Source organism: Pleuronectes platessa, chromosome 10 (genome assembly GCF_947347685.1).
Source record: "Pleuronectes platessa chromosome 10, fPlePla1.1, whole genome shotgun sequence".
NCBI lineage: Eukaryota > Metazoa > Chordata > Actinopteri > Pleuronectiformes > Pleuronectidae > Pleuronectes > Pleuronectes platessa.
The window spans coordinates 17,441,318-17,464,974 of record NC_070635.1 but is presented as its reverse complement, the minus strand read 5'-3'; the positions used below and the strand labels follow the sequence as shown (position 1 = coordinate 17,464,974).

Here is a 23,657-nt window from a genome sequence, read left to right as displayed (position 1 = left end):
CAAAATCTGGATATAGGTGTATTGTGACCAGTCATGAAAAAAAGTCTCATGGAGCATTATGAAAAACGCAACAGGAAGTCCGCCATTTTGCTTTTAGTGGCCATTTTGGCAATATCCCACATTTTTACTTTTACGTACTTGTCCCAGGGCTTTCATCAGATCAACTTCAAATTCAGATGAGTGTCATCACAACAAGATGGAGATAAAAAATGATTGAGGGATTTTTTTTTTATCACACCGTGTGACCGTGGCATGGCGTTAAAAATTGGTTACACGCCATCAAAACACGGGCATCTGTATCTCGGACATACATGTTCCAATCAAGTCCAAACTAGACATGTAAGACAATAGTCCCCGCCTGATGACATCTATGCATAAATGATGACTTAAAACCGCAGCGCCCCCTGGTGGCAACAGGAAATGTCTTGTTTTTTGCTTGTCTTACACTTGGATGAAATTCTCCTCATCCACTGACCTCAACCATGTCAAACTGTATCAAATGGGTCCCAAGACATTGACAATGAAGACATAAGATTACCGTGACTTTTTGTCAAACGCCATATGAATGGCGTGGCATTAAAGTTCATCAACTCGCCGTGAAACACGAAATTGCTGTAACTTCAGTGTTCATGATTCTATCTCTCTCAAACTACATGTGTGTAACAACAGCCCCCCCCTGAAGATATTCATATGGTTTTAAGAAATGGGCGTGGCAAAAAAACTGACCAGCGCCCCCTATAGGGCAACCCCGGCACTACGATGGCCGACATTTATACAAATCTATCGGGACATGTGTCGTTTCATAACAAACAAAAAAATATCTTGGATAGGTATGCTTGACCAAACAGGGAGGCCGCCATTTTGGATTAAGTGGCCATTTTTTTCCCATATTCCACATTTTTACTTGATGCACTTGTCCCAGGGCTTTCATCAGATTAACTTCAAATTAAGATCAGTGCCATCACAACAAGATGGAGATAAAAAGTGATTAAGAGATTGACCTTTCGTCACACCGTGTGACCGTGGCGTGGCGTCTTGAGTTTGATTAAACGCCATCAAAACACGAGGTTCTGTATCTCGGACATACATTGTCCAATCGAGTCCAAACTAGACATGTAAGACAAGGGTGCCATCCTGATGACATCTACACAGAAATTATGACTTGAAATTACAGCGCCCCCTGGTGGCTACAGGAAGTGACATGTTTTATACTTTGATGAACTGCTCCTGGCTGATTTACAATATACAGCTCAAATGAGCTCAGTCAAGTCATTGAATCAAGGTCAGAATTGTGACATTTCCTCAAACCATTTAAACGTTGAGGTGCGGCGAAGGATCATCCTTCGCCAAAGGACACGATGTTTTCATAAGTCCACTGTGCATTGTCCTATCACTACCAAACTTCTGTCACATGATAAGAGTACAAGCCTGAACAGCTCTATGTGTCAATATTTCCTCAGTGTCATAGCGCCACCTACTGATTCGCCAGGAAACAGGAAGTACTTTGTTAATCCACTCTGCATTATCCAACCGGCTCCAAACTACTGACCTATGATCACAATACTGATCTGAACAGCTCCACATATAAATATTAGATCAGGGTCATAGCGCCACCTACTGATCAGTGTGAAAATTAAGTTGTGTTAACATTGTCCAATTGACACAAAATTGCTCACGCTACATCAGAGCGCCTACATGAACAGATATATATGTCTGTGCGTAATAATAGTGATGGCGCCACCTACTGGCAAACCTACTGCCGCAGAGCGCAAAACGCATGCAACGTGGAGAAGTGCATGCTCGATCGATGATGTGCGCTTGGTCATCGATCGCTCTCTCCACCGACCGCAACAGGCTTCAACGTGCGGGTGCTCGGGCCCGCAAGTGCTACAACGTAGCCCTAGTTAGGGCCCGAGCACCGAATGGTGAGAGGCCCTATTGAATCTGTAAGGATTTTTATTATTATTATTATTATTATTATTATTATTATTATTATTATTATTATTATTATTTCCCTTTGGGGGGCTTTTTCAGGGTCTAGACATGCTCAAAAAGTTATGAAACTTTGCAGGAAATTCAGGGTCTGCGGATATTTTAGTATTCTGGAGTAATTGGAATTGGGCGTGGCAAAATGGCTCTACAGCGCCCCCTGGAACCAGCCCCTAGGTTTCCACATAACGGATTTTCATCAAAATCTGGATATAGGTGTATCGTGACCAGTCATGAAAAAAAGTCTCATGGAGCATTATGAAAAACGCAACAGGAAGTCCGCCATTTTGCTTTTAGTGGCCATTTCGGCAATATCCCACATTTTTACTTTTACGTACTTGTCCCAGGGCTTTCATCAGATCAACTTCAAATTCAGATGAGTGTCATCACAACAAGATGGAGATAAAAAATGATTGAGGGATTTTTTTTTTATCACACCGTGTGACCGTGGCATGGCGTTAAAAATTGGTTACACGCCATCAAAACACGGGCATCTGTATCTCGGACAGACATGTTCCAATCAAGTCCAAACTAGACATGTATGACAATAGTCCCCGCCTGATGACATCTATGCATAAATGATGACTTAAAACCGCAGCGCCCCCTGGTGGCAACAGGAAATGTCTTGTTTTTTGCTTGTCTTACACTTGGATGAATTTCTCCTCATCCACTGACCTCAACCATGTCAAACTGTATCAAATGGGTCCCAAGACATTGACAATGAAGACATAAGATTACCGTGACTTTTCGTCAAACGCCATATGAATGGCGTGGCATTAAAGTTCATCAACTCGCCGTGAAACACGAAATTGCTGTAACTTCAGTGTTCATGATTCTATCTCTCTCAAACTACATGTGTGTAACAACAGCCCCCCCCTGAAGATATTCATATGGTTTTAAGAAATGGGCGTGGCAAAAAAACTGACCAGCGCCCCCTATAGGGCAACCCCGGCACTACGATGGCCGACATTTATACAAATCTATCGGGACATGTGTCGTTTCATAACAAACAAAAAAATATCTTGGATAGGTATGCTTGACCAAACAGGGAGGCCGCCATTTTGGATTAAGTGGCCATTTTTTTTCCATATTCCACATTTTTACTTGATGCACTTGTCCCAGGGCTTTCATCAGATTAACTTCAAATTAAGATCAGTGCCATCACAACAAGATGGAGATAAAAAGTGATTAAGAGATTGACCTTTCGTCACACCGTGTGACCGTGGCGTGGCGTCTTGAGTTTGATTAAACGCCATCAAAACACGAGGTTCTGTATCTCGGACATACATTGTCCAATCGAGTCCAAACTACACATGTAAGACAAGGGTGCCATCCTGATGACATCTACACAGAAATTATGACTTGAAATTACAGCGCCCCCTGGTGGCTACAGGAAGTGACATGTTTTATACTTTGATGAACTGCTCCTGGCTGATTTACAATATACAGCTCAAATCAGATCAGTCAAGTCATTAGATCATGGTCAGAATTGTGACGTTTCCTCAAACCGTGTAAACATTGATGTGCGGCGAAGGATTTTCCTTCGCCAAAGGACACGATGTTATCATAACTCCACTGTGCATTGTCCTATCACTACAAAACTTCTGTCACATGGTCAGAGTCCAAGCCTGAACAGCTCTATGTGTCAATATTTCCTCAGTGTCATAGCGCCACCTACTGATTCGCCAGGAAACAGGAAGTACTTTGTTAATCCACACTGCCTTATCCAACCGGCTCCAAACTTCTGACCTATGATCACAATCCTGATCTGAACAGCTCCATATATAAACATTAGTTCAGGGTCATAGCGCCACCTACTGATCAGTGTGAAAATTACATTGTGGTAAAATTTTCCAATTGACACGAAACTGCTCACGCTACATCAGAGCGGCTACTTGAACAGATATATATGTCTGTGCGTAATAATAGTGATGGCGCCACCTACTGGCAAACCTACTGCCGCAGAGCGCAAAACGCATGCAACGTGGAGAAGTGCATGCTCGATCGATGATGTGCGCTTGGTCATCGATCGCTCTCTCCACCGACCGCAACAGGCTTCAACGTGCGGGTGCTCGGGCCCGCAAGTGCTACAACGTAGCCCTAGTTGGTTGATTGAATTTTTATATATATTTTTTTTTTTCAAAATTGTTTTTTCCACATCGTTTTGTTTTACTTTTTTGTTTAGATTTTAAAAAATTTACCGAGAAATAAGTCTGAGAGGATTTGCGAGGTGTCTGAGCCACCTTTCTAATGTTAGCATGCTACTACCCACAAGGGTAGTATTGAATGCACAATAGCAGGGGTAGCTATGTTTATACATGGCACTAGGCCGAGAATAATATAAACACTATTTTATGCAATTTATATAGTAGGGGGTCCTTGCTCCATCTCGCCATCAGTTTGGGGGACCTTGGCCTGAAAAACGTTTAAGACCCCTGGTTTAGACTATGTGACATTACATCAGTCAAAGTGGCTGATGATTAGATTTAATTGGATGAAACTCTATATTTATCATGTGCTTTGAAATCCTACTCGAACAGGTCCACCAAAAGCCCCATCACCAATAAACGCATCATCAACATCATAGAGTACATGACCTTTGAGGTGTTCAAGTACGCAGCACGGGGTCTGTACGAGGAGCACAAGTTCCTCTTCACGTTGCTGCTGACACTGAAGATCGACATGCAGAGCAACCGGGTCAAACACGAGGAGTTCCTCACCCTCATTAAAGGTAAGAGGCAAATGTCAAGAGGTTTTATTTGAAAAAAAGCTCTGTTGTCTTGTTTACTCATGCAGCTGACAACATGGATTGATTTCTTCAAGGTCTTTTTTAAGACTGAACTCAAACCTCAAAGCCAAGAGTGCCCGGAGTCAGCCTCCGGGCTCTGTGATGAAGTTGGATTGAGGCTGAATTTATTTCTCGTTTTTTATTTATTTATTTGCAGTTTTCATTAATTACTAGCCAGTTATAGATTTTCCTTAAAGCTCATATCAACACTCAAACACATTTCAAACATACTGGGAGTGTTGCAGTTCAGTGAGTCAGAGAGATGGAGGGCTCCTCACCACAGGGATAAAAGCCAGCAATGACAACTGGCAAGGCCACAACAGACAGTTTGCTTCTCTCATGCAGCTTCACCATCTGTCAGCTCCAACCTGCTGAATATTGACCCACTACAGGACTTGTGGATATTTTTTGGAACATTTACTGTTTGCACTTCTATAAAACATTTGGGTTATTTTGCATTTTTATATTTCTTTTCTCTTGTTTAAGTGGAGTCTAGGTTTTGCAAAAATCAAAATCAGGTGCAACCTAAATGTTTTTACAGTGATATAATGGTAACTTTATTTCATTATGGTCCCTATAACCAGAGACATGACTTAAGGTGGAGTTTAGGTTTAGGTTAGTGTTAAACAAGTAAATGTTAGTCAGGTCATGTCCTCTGAGACTGGTCATTGACACAAGACTGTGTTTGGGTGTTTGGCCCCCTCGTTGGCAGAGCATGAGGGGAACGGGAGGTTCACCACTGCTAAATTCACGTATTAGTGAGAGTTTCCTCATTGTTAGGCATGTATTCAGTTCAACTCCATGAACGCAAATCAATGTCATTGTGTTTCTCCTGCAGGAGGTGCATCTCTGGACCTGAAGGGTTGTCCACAAAAACCAGCTAAATGGATCCTTGATATGACCTGGCTCAACCTGGTGGAGCTCAGCAAATTGTGGCAGTTCACTGATATATTGTCTCAGGTACAACACACACACACACACACACACACACACACACACACACACACACACACACACACACACACACACACACACACACACACACACACACACACACACACACATACACACACAACACACACACACACATATACACACACACACACTCACACACAGACATACACACGCACACAAACACACCACACACACACACACACAGGCTATTTGTGTCCTGACAAGTCCATGATATCTTTTTAGCTGAGTGTTTTAACCTACAAGAACTTTTACTTCTATTTATTCGGAATGCATACAGCAGTACTGATCTGTCATCTGTTTCACAAACACACAAACACAGACACACACACACAGGTTGAGCAGTGGTCTCTTGGTGCCACATGTCATCTGTCTTTTGTGTACAAACACACACACACACACATCACTCAGGTACATATACACACCCCCTTATGGGTGACTGACAGCCTGGTGGCTCCCATGAAAGCAAAAGCTCAGTGTTCTGTGAAATGAGCTTAGTTGAAACTTCCCTATCAATTACTTCTCGCTGAGCATGAGGGCGCAGACACACATACACACACACACACACACACACACACACACACACACACCAGTGTATGTATATACAAACAGAAAGCAGGATAACACCCCCCCCCCCCCCAAAAAAAAATAATTACACAAAATAATATAATAAAATGCACAAATAGTGTTTGCATGGATGATTATGGAGGGAGAGTTAGAAAAAACGGTTCTTTGTTTTATGAAACTCATTCTACCAAGAGGAACAAGGTGAGGACAGGACTGTATCTGTCCCCCCCCCCCCCCCCCCCCCCCCCGAGAGAGAGAGAGAGAGAGAATGCCATCTGAGCCTCTCTTTTGACACTTTGAGCTACACACATGATAAAGAGGCTCTTGAACTGCACTTCATTTTAAAAACAAACACCATATTCTGGCAACCGTGCTGGCCTCGTGACTGGAGAGGTTCACTCCAATCCCCAGACCAGCTCAGTCTCTCAGGTGTGGGACGTGAATGGGTTAATGTGCCCTTCAGCAAAGTACTCAACCCCTTAAATTCTTAAGTGGAGCTACTGAGTGGCTAACAGACAAGGACAAGCAGCTCTCCATTAGCAGCATGTTTAACTTTATGAATGTAAAGCAGGTGGTTGCTTTGCTCTAGTGAATCCACACTTTTTTAAAAACATACTAAATTTCAAAAGGGCCTTAACAGCCACTCAGCCTTTACATGACTAGATCTGAAGTAGAGTAGATAACAAATCCTAGAAGTAGCATGTTGATGTTGATTCACTTTCCACTGTCAGCTTTGTCAAACTGTGACAATCTCAATTACATTTTACTTGTTTTCCAACAGCATTTTATACATGCTCATATTCATGAGCGCCTTAACTGCGGTGTTAGTTAAATGGAAGCCAACATTTATACGTCAAATTAGTTGATTCCTTATCACAACTTAAGATTTGTAAAATTCAAACTCATATACACATTTATTATTTTGCCTGCCTTCTACTTGCACCCTTAGTCATGTAAAAAAGCAATGAGGCTGCAAAGCTGCATCATACACTGTATCATAACCATAGGGGCGGCTGTGGCTGACGGCTAGAGTGGTAGTCCTCCATCCTGAAGGTCGGCAGTTCGATCCCCAGTCTGACCCATCCGCATGCCGAAGTGTCCTTGGGCAAGATGCTGAACCCTGAATGGCCCCCCGTTGAATATCAAAGTGTTGCGTATAGATGCACTGTATGAATGTGTGTGTGAATGGGTGAATGTAAAACTGCACTGTAAAGTGCTTTGAATGGTCATCAAGACTAAAAAAGCGTTATATAAATACAAAATCGTTTACATTAATACAATAATACAGCATGTTTGGCCCGAGGTCGATCTGACCAGCTGCTTGTAAATACCAGTTAGACAGTTATCAGGTTATTGTGAATGTAAAGGTGATCGCTGATTCTCTGCCTAACCGGATTTATTTGTTTCTCAGTAAACTGATTTCCTTCATGCATGTAAACACAGCGACTAACTGGCTGTGTGATGCTCCAGTAAACAGCATTTGCTGGTACAGAATGTATTATGTTAAGTGCCTCAAGATAATGTACATTATGATCTGGCACTATACAAATCAAATTAGGATTAAAACAGAATTCTGTTTAAAAGTGCATCAGTTTAAATCAAAAATGATGTTGTGGATTTCGTCAGATGTTGGAAGCACACAGTTTTTACATGGATTCAAGATTAACTATCGTCTAGGAAATTAGGGCTAAGTTCAATTCAGGACTAAAACACCTGGGTTACATGTTGCTGTTGTGAAATGAATAAGTAATATAAATCTGACCATTTTGATTTAATCGTCTTAGTTTGGCTAAACTAAATTTTTTGAATAGCCTCTGCGATAGAAACAGTAATAATCAGCACTCAAAAATGCTGCACAGGTACAGTGAGCTGCAGGAAGCCGCATGTTCATCATGGATCTCAAGCACATTAGGACAATTTGGACAATTTGTGGTGTGAGGCCAGGAGAGTGCACGGTGAATACATTTCAATGTTTAACAGACACACAGGGCACATTTGATCTTTGCCTTTTCCTTTCTTTTCACCACTGTTAGATAATAACTCTGAAGCTATATTTAACAATCTCTGTGTGTCTGTCTACATGTGTCGACCTCCGATGGAAGCAGGAAATGTTTTTCTGATACTTATGTGTTCCTCCGTACATCGTCTTTCAGATCAGTAAAAATGAGAAGCAGTGGAAGCTGTGGTTCGATAAAGAGGCCCCGGAGGAAGAGGTGATACCGAACTCCTACGACGAGTCCATCGACACTTTCAGACGCCTGCTGCTCATCCGCTGCTGGTGTCCTGACAGGACCATCGCACAGGTCAGACAAGACACATCCCTCTGTGGGCAGATACCACGTCCACATTCACTTCACCCTCAAAGACTTTCATAGTGATTTTCTTCCTCTTTCACGGGTCTTATATATTCCCTCTTGATAACACATTGCATCTAGATACTTCTCTATACATCCACCAGAATATTGATTGATGCTGTTATTCTGATTCTCCATATTTTGACATAAACAGACGTCTCTAATATTGCCTTGGAATATTGATATGAAGTCAATTTATAATTCAATTTATATTTTCTATATCTGTATATTGCTGATACATCAGATGCTTTGTGTATTGTGGGTTTCAAAGATTGGGACTGTTTCATTATCAGAAGTCTGAGGAAGAGCCTTGTGATAGAATAAATCCCTTAACGGTAGTTTTAGGTTTGCAGATATTTTCTTTTTAAAACATCTAGACCCTTAAAAACAAATTTAGCTTATTTGCAATACATTTGTTTTCATTTTAATAATGGTCATTACACATGGTATAAATCCGATTCAGCACAATAGCCTACAGTAGCATATTTAAATGAGTTAGGACTTAAAAAATACAATATCAGAAAAAGTGTACAAAAAGTGCATAAAAAGTGAGTCTTAAAATCTCTTTATGTACAATCACATCTCCCTGGGCTGAAGCTTTTTCTTGAAGGGGAAGTAGTTCTCCCTCTGACTCTTCCTGAGCCTAAATATTCTACAAAGGCTAATGGACGTCCACTTTTTGATGGGTAATTTTTTGGTCCACTGCAGACAAGCCTGGAGTGGAATTCATTCTGTTGCACTAACAAACAGTCCAGCAGTTGTCCTTCACTGACCCCCTTCCCCCTCCTACTCTTTACTGCTGGCTGAAATGTGTAAGCCAATGACAAAAAAATAATCCTTTTAACTATTCGCTCATTCCCCAGCCTTCAGAATGTTATTATTCCAATGTTTTAGTTTTAAATCGGCCTGGAATGCTGAACAAGTCTTTCCCCCTGTGTTTTAGCACATCGCGTTATGAAACAGTCATCGAATACTCTGTCCTGAATCTCGGTTCTTTCCCCTCCAGGCCCGTAAATACATATCGAGTGCGGTGGGGGAGAGGTTCACCGAAGGGGTGATTCTTGACGTGGAGAAGACGTGGGAGGAATCAGAACCGCGAACACCTCTCATCTGCTTCCTGTCGATGGGCTCTGATCCGACCGACTCCATCATCGCACTGGGGAAGAGGATGAGGATCGATACCCGATACGTCTCCATGGGACAGGGCCAAGAGGTCCATTCCCGCAAACTTCTGCAGCAGACCATGGCTAATGTGAGTCAGTGGTGTGAGGTTGCTTATATTTTTGGCCTCATTGGATTTAGCAGCAGAAAATGTTGCTTGATGCAATCCATTGAACAGGACAGGTTCTCTGTCTCTGCGAAATAATGTTTGTATAAACTCTTTACGGAGAGGTAAACTTTTTCAGTTAGCAGTCCGCCTTTTCTCGAGTTCTTGACTATCACTTTGCAGTCCTGGGTATGGATGTTAATTAATTATTAGTCTGACCATTCATTGGCTGATAAAAATTGGCAGATTTGAGGCTCTCATGGATGTCTCCTATGAACGTTAATGTTGGTGCAGGGGCCATATAGGGGCCACAATTTACAAAGAGAGGACAATTATATGGCCAACATTCAGAAAGTTAACTTAACTTAAATCTTAACAAATTGGGGGTTTAGTGTTATTGTCGTTAATGTTATTGTTGTTGGTAAATTACTAGTATTTAAATTTACTGTCAGTCATCAGGGGCACTTCAAGGGCCAATCTGATTTAAGCTGGGGTCAGTGACCTCTAACAATTACCATCACTATCTGTCCCCAGGGTGGCTGGTCCTTACTCCAGAACTGCCACTTGGGACTCGACTTCATGGACGAGCTCATGGACATTGTGACGGACACGGAATTTGTACATGAGGGCTTCCGTCTTTGGATCACCACAGAGGCCCACCCGAACTTCCCCATTGCCCTTCTGCAGATGTCAATCAAGTTCACCAGCGAGCCGCCACAGGGCCTGAAAACTGGGCTGAAACGGACGTATGGAGGTGAGTCACAATGTACAGATTCAGAGGCTGTTCCTGTACGAGGAGTAAGATGCAGATAGAATGTGATCAGTTAATAAGTCATAAATAAGTCACATGTCACATTGATCTGTCGTTTATTCCCACCTTGAGTGGCTCTATTTCAAGGCAGTTGCAATCAGTCACATAACTAAAGAGATGTGTTTGAGCTCATGGGGAAAGTCAGAAGCCAGAAGCCTGTAAGTTTCTTGAATTTCTATGCAACACAGAGTTTGTGTTTTAATTCAAAGCCTAAAGAACTAGAAACAGAAGATATTCAATATGTATAAACCAGCTGTCTGTCCTGGTTCATATGCGAAAACAATACCGTTGGTTCTTGGCGTTTAAGAATCTCTGATTTCGCTTATCTTCAGCTCTTGAATCTTTGCTGCAAAAAAAAGAAAGAATTTAATGTTTCCCCGTCTTCTTTCGGGTTTTCTGTCCCATTCCCCTGAACGCGATATCTCAAGAATGCCTTGAGGGAATTTTTTAACATTTGGCACAAACATTCAGCTGAACTTGGATTTCATTCTAGCAGCCAAAGGTCAAAGTTCAAGGTCACTGTGGCCTGACAAAGTATGTTCATGTTCGTCACAGTCTTTATAAATATGACAAACATGAATCCGTGGAAAAAGTATCTAAAAATACGTACGCAGAAAGTGCACTAATTGGCGGAGGCAAACAACCTCAGTGCGGTAATTATAGTTTCATCAGATTAGGAAAAAACAAATTGTTAGAATAGAAAGTTGCTCTAGGTTTTTCCTTTATCCCATCAAAATGTTGCGCCTTCTGTTAAATTTAAATCATGTTATTGCTGAACCACCGGGATTTGGGAGACACTAGATATTTTTCTGGACTGAACGGTTTGGAAATCCAATATGTGGTGGTTATGTAGATTTAAAGTGTGAATATGAAATCATTTCACCACCCTGTTAAGCTCCTGAGCAACGGCACATTTCCTGAAACTTCATTAGTCTTCAGTAAAAGCCCTTCGAGGTATTGCCAGTCAGATTTCCCAGAATAATATGTGTCATATCTGTGTAACTGCTACAGTTTAGAATAATTAAACCGTTTTAATGAAACAACATGTGTCCACTCGAATCAAAAGTCACCAGCCTAAAGCTCTTTTTTAGTATTAGTTTTTTTAATCCATCTGTGAAAAGAGACCCTGCACTGGTATCTGTTCAAAATGTGTTCATGCCCTCCCAGTCTGCAGCAGCTGAAGGGACAAACGTTCTGCTCGAAGCCTTTGAATCATGGCTTTAAATATTGACCTCAAAAGGTGACCAAACCTTTTGTGCAGATTTCATTCTGACTGCCTGTTTGTTGTCCCTCACCAGGTATAAATCAGGACATGTTGGACATCACTAACCTGGTGCAGTGGAAGCCGATGCTCTACGGATTGGCGTTTCTCCACAGCACGGTGCAAGAGAGGAGGAAGTATGGCCCTCTGGGATGGAACATCCCCTACGAGTTCAACCAGGCTGACTTCAATGCCACGGTGCAGTTTGTGCAGAACCACCTCGATGACATTGACATTAAAAAGGTAGGAGATGTGACACTTAGTAAATCTTAATGTACACCAGTACGATTTAGCATTTGAACACACATCAGTTTGATAAGAATGACAGAAAATGTCAGAAATCCTCATTGAGAGAAATGTATTTCACGTGTACTTTGACTTTTTAGTTTGGACCATGTCCCAGTAACCAGTAGCTTCTAGCTTCCAGGCGAGCAATCCAGACACACTGGCTTCACTTCCTGGGAGCAGTCATGTCGTCCCTCTTCAAATAAAGGGCAGATAAATAGATACAAATTAGGCCTGTTAAAAGTCATACTCTTAAAAAACAAGAAATGGTTTATTGTGCTGAAGCATTTTGCTCCTATTTAAATATCAACTTTACAGCTGTTTGACATCATGATGTCACATCTGGGCTGATAGAATGAACCGTCCTATATCAGATTCAGGAAATGAGAAGTATGCATGTGCACAGTTGCAACATAAGGAATTAGGTTTATCAAACAATTATTGTACTCGCATAACGATGCACTAATATATTCTATAACTTTCCAGAGTATTTTCAGCTTGTTGTGTCTGTGCAGTCTATGTCATCTGATATGAAATTCCTCTTACAAGAACACATTCAGCAGAAATAGGAGCCAAACTACTGAAGATAGGATAACAAGAGACTCCAATTGTCTTGGTGGTCACAACACAAACTACTTATCACAGATCATTGTCTCTTATGTCCTCAGGGTGTATCGTGGAACACGGTGCGCTACATGATCGGAGAGATTCAGTACGGTGGCCGTGTGACCGACGACTTCGACAAGCGCCTCCTCAACACGTTCGCCAGGGTGTGGTTCAGCGAGGACATGTTCGCACCCACCTTCATCTTCTACAAGGGCTACAGCATCGCGCAATGCACCACTGTTGACCAGTATCTTGCATACATTCAGGTGGGTGGTGCATGATCATGCAAATTTTTTTCATCTGGCTTCTACTAATAATGCTGTCGCTGCTGTCTTGAGGATTCCCCCATATGTTTGCACATTAACATCCTCCTTTTTATAACGTTTAACTCTGCTCCAGTTGCATGGAGTTGCCTATAGCTTATTGTTTTTACACGTTCAGCTCTCAGTGACTTCACAAACAACGGAAAGAGCAACATTGAAAATATGTTGGTTTGCAGGACTGCGCCTCATTGTGCTCTTGTCACATCCAGGTAGTAGCTGCCATTCTTGATTTTACATCAAATGCTAGCATGCTCAATTTATTGCAGATATAGTTTTGAGTTATTAACGTCTGTATGTGTGTGCGCGGTGTGTGTGTGTGTGTGTGTGTGTGTGGGTGTGTGGGTGGGTGGGTGGGTGGGTGGGTGCGTGTGTGCGTGCGTGGGTGTGTCGGTTGTGTCTGGGGGCAGTTCCTGAGCTACTTTCATTAAAGCTGGTTTCATTATGATGGATGCTCAGGGCTGCCAGGCTCAGCCAGTTTACTCCTCAGCACTGCATCTTAAATAGAGAATGACAAACACAGCCTTGGAGAACACAGACACAGAAACACACACACACTCACAGATATAGACACACATAGACTTACAGAATCTCTTTCCGTCACAGACACAAATATATATATACACATTAACCAAAGAGCATTTGTGGGCTGGTGTGCAGGCTTGTGCATATTACTTGAAATAAAATACAGATACACAGGAACAAAAGCTAAAATTCCCTCAGAGGAAATAAATGACCACAGCGAGGGACCTGCTCTGCTGTGTCCAGCTCCCACTGCGACCCTCTCTTCAGCACCTCCTATTTTTCTATGCGTATTAGCAGGGCTCTCTTGATGCTTGACTCTTATTAGGACGCAGTGTGATGGATGTTGGAGGGATAAACTTGCTGATGATGACATAAATCACTTGTGTCTTCCCCGATGCACATTTCTGATCTGCTCTCAATTTACAAAGAAAAGAGCAAAGTAGGAAGCTAATTAAAACAAAGGACAAATAAATCGGTTATTAAGTGTGCTTCAGATTAAGTAGTTTTCTCTGTGGTGTCTGCTGCAGAGCTCCCACAGATAGCTAGACAAACTTTAGTTTTATTATGACAAATTCTTCTTAGCTCAAAAGAGAAAAAATATTTACATGATATTCAATTGTTTGCCAGAGAGGAATGCAATGCTCTGCTGTACTTGTCTCAATACAGCAGAAGAACCTTTGGCTCCGTGCTGGGCCCATTGAAAACAGTTGGCTGTGTTAATGGGTTAAAAGCTGGGGAGAGGCTGTGTAAATACTGTATGTTAACCACTTGGTCAGAGGGACAGGTTGGCTTAGACTGAAGCTTTGGCGTGAATCTCCCATGTGTTGCACCCTCAGAGGGTGTTCACTGGAAGGTGAAAGAAGCAGCTGGTGACACTGTGTGTATCGGAGGAGACACTTGGCAGTCTGCGCTTCCCCGAGGCCAACGCTGAGCTTAGCTGGGACACAAACACTGCAGTGCAGGGAAATGGCTTTTTTGTAACTGTAGAGAAAAAAAAAAAGAAAAACACGTGAAAATCTATCCCACGTTTTTGGAGCATTTGCCAGCTCAGTTGGAGGTGATCCACTGCACCACAGGAACAACAGGACCTCTAACACTGTAGCTTTTGTGAGAGTCAGGAGGATATTTCCTGGTTATTTTTGAAAAATACTTTTACAAATTGCTGCTGAGATCTCGACAACTAACCCCCGGTTCAATAACATCTGCTCCCTCTTTCACAGGCACTGCCGCCCAATGACAGTCCGGAGGTGTTCGGTCTCCACCCGAACGCAGACATAACCTACCAGAGTAAACTGGCTAAGGACGTCCTGGACCTCATCCTCAGTATTCAGCCCAAGGACAGCTCGTCAGGCGGAGGGGAGACCAGAGAGTCCGTGGTGTCCAGGCTGGCTGATGACATGCTGGAGAAACTGCCTCCAGACTATGATCCTTTTGAAGTAAGTGGGTGAATGCCATGAAACGGCCTGAGGTGAAGCAACGTGTGCTGTGCAAAGTGGTTGGTGGATGTGTGCTAGTGAGGTGATGGGAGGTTGTGTGTGTGTGTTTGAGACGGTGATAGACAGAGAGGAGAAGACTGGAAATAGACGGGGGGGGGGGGGGGGGGGGTGAATGCAGCTGAATCTTTGCTCGAGTCGTTTTATTTTGGGTTTTCTCTCCTTTTTTTTTTTATCCCGAGGTGTGAATGTGACTTCTCAGACAAGGTGCAATATTCGTCATGGAAAACTTGACAGTGCACACCCTCTGTCTGCCACTTTGGGTTTCATCGATCTCCCTGGATTGTCTGACTTTACAGTACTTGAAGCAGTAAAAAGGATTATGAGGAAATTGGGAGCCCTTGCCGAACCCCAAAACTCAAAAGATTTTAAATAAGGAGGATGTTAACTAATTATGAAATGGTTTCATTTTATTATTGTTGCCTCTTTATGAACTTAAGAAGACAATCAGGGAGAAAATTGGCCTTTTTCTATAAATAATTCCCAGTGACTGTGGTCGGTTCGGACCACAGGCGAGGTCAGACAAAACGAAGTACGGCAGGATAAGGGTTAGTGTAGGAACTGTAGCAAAACAAAAATGTTATATTGTCATATCACAGTTATCAATCATACTCCAACAAAAAGTACCTTGTCGGGGCTTTAGACTAAATCAGAATTACAATTTTTCCTGTTACTTAATAGTAACCATTGAAACCTTGGTTAACCTGAAGCCTCATGCTGCGAGGATTGTCCATATTCCAGGCTCATGTTTTTTAAAGCAGGCGATTCATTCTATCTTCTTGTCCACTTTGATGAAACCAGGTGAGAGAACGTCTGAAGAAGCTGGGTCCCTTCCAGCCCATGAACATCTTCCTGCGTCAGGAGATCGATCGGATGCAGATCGTCATAGCTCTGGTGCGATCGACCCTCACGGACCTCAAGTTGGCCATCGACGGGACCATCATCATGAGCGAGAACCTGCGGGACGCCCTGGACTGCATGTATGACGCGCGCATTCCAGAACGCTGGAATAAGGTCGGTGGTCTGGAGTTAAAAAAATATGACAAAATGAATTCAAAACTGAAAACAGCTGCTTTTCCTGAGTAGATTTCAACCATAATGACAACAGCAGAGAGGACAAACCGCTTTTTTAATTCTTGTCTTTTGTTCATTTATGAGATGCCATTTCGACAAAGCCTTTTACATTGTATTTTTAGGTGGAAAGGGAATATTTTAATATCTCAGAAGATCCTTTTTATGAACATTTAGGCCTCATTTGTCTGATGTTATTCATTCATGTTGATTCTAATAACAGATATGTAAGAGTTCACTATCATCAATTACTGCAGACATGCTCGAATATAAATAGGAATATTAAGAGATTGTGCTGAGGAGATAAACAACAAAGTTATATATTTAAAATGTATAAGAAACTGATGGAATTGAAATTGTGCTCTCACAAACATTTTATCATAAGAATAATCTTAAACATTTAAATGGCTCTCAGGCTGGAATACAAATACCTTCTGCTAACGGTTCTGCTCCCATTTGCCTCAACTCTATTATAATGCTATGTTGTATTATAATCTGACCTGTTCAGGGTGAACCCCGCCTCTGGTCCAGTGCCAACTGGTTGGCTCCAGCTCCAATATGCCCCTAGGATAAGCAGTATAGATGATACATGGATGGATGTATTATAATCATCTTTACTATTGGGTTTTTCTTTTTCTCTTGCCGCACAGGGATTCACAATGTTGTTGTCTCCCTGTTGTCTTCTCCACTGATCCGGCTGGATGACTGTTTTTAACACTCGACTGTGATGTTTTGTCGGCCTCATTGTTTGTGTTGTTTTTTTTTGCAGTCGTCGTGGGCCTCCAGCACCCTGGGGTTCTGGTTCACGGAGTTGCTTGAGCGGAACAAGCAGTTCCAGACATGGATCTTTGAAGGGCGGCCCAATTGCTTCTGGATGACAGGCTTCTTCAACCCACAGGGCTTCCTGACAGCCATGAAACAGGTACTCCACACACAGCACCGGGCTTTACCCAGCTACTCATCCACCTCCGCTGAGGGGACCAGATGGCGCGCGGAGGGAGAGACGAGCACACGGACACATGCAAACACGCAAGGAGGCGAACACACAAACACACAAAGTTGCGAGCGAACACACATTTCTTTGTTTTCTAATGTGTTGGGGTGGATTCTACAGTGAGGAGTAATTTAAATGTCGACCCTCTCATGTCATGCTCTTGTTGGTAGTGCTCATTACTCAATATCATAAATACATAACATTTATATTTTACGCGAACATGTGAAAGGTGCATGCATTATAACTCATCTGCAGTTGTTCATGTTGTTGATATTTAAGGGGGTATTATTACATATGCAACTGATTGTAAAAGGGTGTGATCTAGTTGTCTCCTTGCCGATGTCTAAATGGAATGAAGATGAAACACGCATCTCAGACTCAACTTGTTCCTTAATCCAACCGGAGAAAAACCACAATTGAATTTATGTAGAAACTTGAAGAGAAAACTGTTGAGCTTAACTGTCAGGTTTGCACATCTGATTACCCTCCAGTTGTTATTTACTCCACGCAGGAGGAAAATCTCAGCTGCCCAGAGTGAGAACATATTGTGGATGCAGAATATATTCACTGAGCTGGGATTTGTTGGACGTCTGTGTTAGTTCCCACATAAAGCCCTCATATCCTCTCACTAAACCTGTAAACAGACATCGCAGCAGTCGTCCAGTAGAAGGTTTTTTTCTTTGCTGTTTTTTTCTCTTTCCGAATGAAGATAAAATGACGGCGGGGACACAAACTCACATTAATTGATTTGCACTCTGCTCTTGCTCTTTGCTCATTCCGATTTATATTGGATTGGTTTTATTTCTTACTGCTGGTGCTGCATCTTTTTTTTTTTTATTGTACCTTTATTATAGTCCTATTATCCAGATTGATCTGTGGCTACCAAATGTTTGCGTTATGCGTCACATGTACTGTCCTCTCACAGCGACCACATCACTGTCCTCATGAGGCCAATTTGTCCCTGCTCTTGTAGGAAATCACGCGGGCACACAAGGGCTGGGCCCTGGACCGCATGGTGCTGAGCAACGAGGTGACCAAGTCCATGAAGGACGACATCAACCAGCCTCCCGTTGAGGGAGTGTACGTGTACGGCCTTTACCTGGAGGGAGCCGGCTGGGACCGGCGCAACTGCAAACTCATCGACTCCAAACTCAAAGTGCTCTTCGAGATGATGCCTGTGATAAGGATTTATGCCGAGAACAACGGTGAGAGTTATTATTAGAGAACATAGCATTCTGTTCAATATGTGTTCAATAGAAGACCCCGACGACCATGTTTTAAGTTTAAAGATGTAAATTATCCATTTGCACTAGACTCTAAAGGCAGAATATATACTACGCAGTTGCATCGACGGACTCGTTTTGGTTTATAGTTCCCCAAGGGTTGCGCGTGTTACAAAGCAATTCCCCGCCAGAACACTAGGCGGAGTAAGGTGTTTTGTCGAAGACGACCTTAGAGACGCCTTCTTTCTTCTTCGTCGACTGTTTATTTACATGGCCACTGCGGCTCCTCATAGCCTTTTTCTGGCGGACAAATCCTCCAGTCAGTGACGGGTTATACAAGTGGTCATACTTTCGGATCTCTTCTGCCAAACGCTCTTCTATTTGGTCCATATTCCTTCTTCTAAATCTTCCGTGGTTTCTGCTGGTATTATGGGGCATGAAACCGGAAACTAGACTCCGGACGGGATGTAGTAAGCAGCCCAATCACATCCTTGCGGGCTGCGTGAGGCTCGCGTCGATTGTCGTATAGTTAGAAAAATTGGCGGACACACACAAGCCGCAAGAAGGGGGCCCGCAAGCCCACAAGGGGCCCGTTGCGTGTCTCGCGTGCTTGCGCGCCTGCGAAAAATCCGACTATATATCGGCCTTAAAGCCTTGTTGGCCACAGCTCACCCACTGCCTCGGCCTGGGAAATATGCAATGAGAATATGTAATGCATACATTTACATCCAGACAGACAGACAGTATAGGAGAAAAACAATATAGCCACAACCATTAAACGAAGCTTAATGCATTACTGTGAAATGCTAGTGCTAAATATGTTAGCGCTAGCAATAATCCAACTAGCGCTAGCTCAACATTTTACAATATATTTAACAGCTAGTTATGATGATAGCTAATGTTATCATGTGTCTGTTATCAAAACACATGTAACATGTTGAACGCTAGTTACACACGCAGTGGGAAGAAGTAAAGCTGGTTCCTTTTGGCACCGCAACAAAACACCTATTATACATTTTCTTGACGGTTCCCATATATATTGGTCATTTCTTAACTAGGGCTGGGTATCACCACTGATTTGCCAAATCAGTTCAATTCGATTTCAGATTTGATTCAATATGGATGAATTCAGAAAGGGATATTTCATTGTACAATACCTAACAGGCCCGGATGTGAAAGAAATTCGGAGAGAACTAAAGCTGTAAACTGAACAAGGAAACCTATAAATTGCTGTATTAAGGCAGGCCTGTCACAATAACAAATTTTGTTGGACAATATTTTCCCCCGTAAATGATTGTGATCTGTTCTGATCCTGAAGCAGCGCCACTAAATTTTAGGATTAAAAAAGGGCCAACACTTCCACAGGAATTCACGACTTTACTCATCGCACAGGAACCAATTACTCCATACAGTATATCTTGACTTCGAAAGTAGTAGTTTGCTTCTGCATTCATATTTATAATCCTGTGTAAATAACATTTAATCCCGTCGCTGCCAGTAAAGCCTCTGCACGCCCACACAGGTATTTTTAATCTCTCCGCCAGATCAGACCTGGTCGGGGTGAAAGTAGCTGACCTGTGGTGTAAATTTATGGTGTCACAAAAAGTTCAGAGAAAAAGGATGACTGGTATAAAGTAATCCCGCCCAAACGGGTGCTACAATATTAACAGGAGATTGAAGCTGTCAGTCAAAACCTGATCTGTCCACACCCACATGGTCCTGAGAGGCGGTCTAATCGGACATCCCCAGTGTGGGCGGATGATAGGCGTGTTCAAGCTTAGTGATATCCAATCTTTGGAGTCTCTTCCCTCTCCTCCTTAACGTTTGCCTCCCACGCAGTCACTCACTCAGGATGGATGGATGGATGTAACATTTAAATGTCAAGCGGACTGAGAGCCATTTATTTATTCTGGGAATAGATTACCAGCAGTGTGTAGCACTGTGTTTGGATAAGAGTGGGATATATTCAGGCGGGCGGCAGAGAGTCGGTGCGGGGGCCCCGTGGACACCTACAAGCAAAGCTTCCTGGGAAATGAATTAATGATACGTGTAAAGCCGCTCACGTCGTGTCCCCTCCCAGTGTTTCCCCCAGGAAAGCTGCCTGCTGTGTGTGTGAGTGTCAGTGGCTGCAAGAGCATCCGAGTGTGAGCGACGTAGTTATGAGTGAGAATCTCGAAAACCCCACCAAGTAATTGAGTCTTCTCTCAGAGAGATTATTTCCATCCCTGCACATATCATCTCCTGAAGATGCTTACTCCAAGGGCGGCTGTCGCATTGTTGGTGTTTGTGCTGACGGGGGGGGGGGGGGACTCCAGCGTGTTGTGAGTGACAGGCTGACAACTAATATTCCAGCAATCTGATGAAAACTACCGGGTGGTCATCGATCCCCCCTCCTCCTTGTTAACGGATGGGACTGAAATCGATTTTTTTTACATCTTATGTAGTTCTTATCACACTGATGTTTCTAGTGCTAGTCTTTCGGGTAAGCCTGCTTTAATTTGTACAATGTTTGGTATAAAAACACACCATGATTGACAGCTGAGACTGACTGGCCATTGGTTGAGTGTTAGCATCAACTCTGCGGCTCCACACCACGATGGGTTCAACCTGAGCTGGAGAATAAAATGTTATTCCTAGTGTCATGCTACGCCGATGAGTCTCAGCTGTGGTCACCTGTTTATTCAAAGCTTATTCATTTTGAATGTATGCTTGAAGCCGATAAGATGAACTGTTCCCTGAGGTATGCGTTCCACATACAGACGGAAAGATTTCATGAATTAGTCGATGTACAACAAAAAAAAAAGTGAAGGGATGAATAATGTGTGACGCTGCTGTAAATAAGGTCAAAGATATCCGGAGAATTTCTTTCATTTTAACACAACCTTTAAATCAATACCTAGACATCTTAAATAAGTAGAAAACAAAACAAGATCAGATGAGCAACTTCTATGGTGGTAAGAGTTTAAGGGTTAACACTGAGTGGAAGTGGGATGGTCTGGGTGACGTGGACCCTGATGGATAAAAGAAGTGATGAGATGATGACAGATGGTTTTGACAGCTGCTGGTCACTTTTTTAACAAAGACCTTGCTATTTGTATTCTCCTGTGTTGCAGCTGTGAAGGACCCCACCCTGTACGTGTGTCCCATCTACAAGAAGCCAGTCAGAACTGACAGGAACTACATCGCAGCTGTGGATCTGAAGACTCTGGTCTCCCCTGACCACTGGGTCCTCCGGGGCGTGGCACTGCTCTGTGACATCAAATAAGTACACTGACCCACTAGTTCGCCATTATTTATTTCCATCCACCAGTTGTGGAATGAGTGGCGTTCAAATGTCAGTCGAATGGGACATGGTTAATATGAGCCCTGCTTTTTGTTTAACCTGGTTTATAAAGTGACTGAATAACATGTTCCTCTGCAACAAATGTCAGTTAAGTTTTCAAGTTTTTGTATCAGCACCTTGTTTTTTTCAATAAAAGGTCCCGACTCAATGAGCCACTTCAAACACGTGTCAGTGTCGTTTGTTTTGCCTGAGGTCAAAGACACAAACAGCGGGAGTGTGACAACTTAAAGTCTGTGGATGGATTTTCCTATTTCTGTGCAGGAGCGAGTTCTTTCAGTTCGAGAGCAGGACTTATCGATTTCATATTAAGATTTGTTCATGTTTTCACTCAACACCCTGCACATGCACTCAAATAGCCCCTGCTTGTGCTCAAACTGTGCGTTTGCATCAGATATTTTGTTGGTCGGAGAGATTTCCTGCTTCAAGCTTTTCTCCTCATGCTGCTTCTGTCTGCATGAAATGTCTGCTCTCAGATTTGAAAGAGTAACATGAGCAATTGTCATTCCCCTAGTCGTAAGATGTCTCCCACAGCATCCCAGTATATCTCCCCCTTCTTGCACCACCCATTCAAACAGCACATCCATGAATGGCTGGAATTGTTGTCAATCTCTGTGTTACATGTACGTGTTTCCACCCTGTTGGAGAGTTAAGCCTAAAGTATGCATTCCTAAATCACATTGTGTCCTTAGGTCTTGCCACTTGTGAAATAAGCAAAAGAGTTAAAGTTGGTGAGAGTTGAAGATATTAAAGTCCCCAAGTCTAGACACCTCAATGTACTGTTGGTTAGACCTTCATCTATAACCCGACCTTGGGTACTGCAACGAGAGAGAAGGGAGTACCTGTGGAATTAGACAGGCCCCACTCTCTCAATGGTGTAGAGATTTAATGCTATATACACAATATATTGTGGAATAAACTGTAATGTGGGAGGATTGTCAAAATATCCTCAACAGTTACTTTAACTAAGTCCATTCACTTCCGCCCTCCACAGTTTTGTTATTACACCGGCTTCCCGGCAGTTTCTGTTCACGGAGCAGCAAACCAACAGTTTGTTGTTAATGTACCAACATTAGGTAGCTAGCAACTAATAGAGCAAAACAGACAGCGCCCTGTTCCTTCTCCAACCTGCATGTTATGGGAACAGCAAAGGTCAACACAAGAGGAGCGGGATCATTTAATTTGTCTATACTACAACATGGCCGTCTATTATTTGGGGGACTTTTGAGGGACTAGTTCCAGATGTTTGAGCACAAGCAGCGTAAATCCAAGCACAAGAAAACTGAACGTGAAATAAGTCCTGCTCTCAAACTGAAAGACCTCACACTTGAGAAGAAATAAATACTGAAACACAACTGGGAATAAAAATTAAAGTACGAACCTTCCTAAAGTTCGGTCTTTATTACAGTTTGGCAGTAGAGGTGTGATTTGTATAACTTGCGTAATTGATTGTTAGATGAGGAAGATGACAGAAACAGGCCGTCTGGATCGCAGCCTCACACGTTTATTATAAACCCAACACGTGGGGACGTTTCCATCATCCTCAATCAGTGGTGGAGTCCTCTCATGTTAATGTGCTGTGAAATGACAACACTCCATAGAGCTGAAATACATAGAAACTTTAATGAGGTTTTTACAAAAAAAAAAAAACAACGGCATCATCAAAACACCAAAACACATTTTTTGTTATATTTCCATTTCTTACAAAAACCACCGCTCACACACTTTAGAGTTACCCTGTGCACGGATCCAGCTCGGGCTTAACCAAATGAAAGACACTGAAATCTTCAT

At 42.6% G+C, this 23,657-nt stretch overlaps 1 protein-coding gene across 3 annotated transcripts in view; it reads left to right on the top strand.

Annotated features, from left to right (window-relative positions):
• dnah5 (dynein, axonemal, heavy chain 5) overlaps positions 1-21,791 on the top strand; it is an 86,329-nt gene extending 64,538 nt beyond the window's left edge. For all 3 annotated transcript variants that reach the window (XM_053432756.1, XM_053432754.1, XM_053432757.1), the window contains 12 exons: positions 4,530-4,720; positions 5,616-5,737; positions 8,470-8,619; positions 9,677-9,922; positions 10,472-10,691; positions 12,047-12,252; positions 12,963-13,166; positions 14,966-15,181; positions 16,040-16,252; positions 17,079-17,231; positions 18,277-18,508; positions 21,640-21,791. In XM_053432756.1, coding sequence (XP_053288731.1) covers positions 4,530-4,720; positions 5,616-5,737; positions 8,470-8,619; positions 9,677-9,922; positions 10,472-10,691; positions 12,047-12,252; positions 12,963-13,166; positions 14,966-15,181; positions 16,040-16,252; positions 17,079-17,231; positions 18,277-18,508; positions 21,640-21,791 — 2,305 coding nt within the window. The remainder of the gene's footprint in view (positions 1-4,529; positions 4,721-5,615; positions 5,738-8,469; positions 8,620-9,676; positions 9,923-10,471; positions 10,692-12,046; positions 12,253-12,962; positions 13,167-14,965; positions 15,182-16,039; positions 16,253-17,078; positions 17,232-18,276; positions 18,509-21,639) is intronic.
• Positions 21,792-23,657: the final 1,866 nt, after the last annotated feature.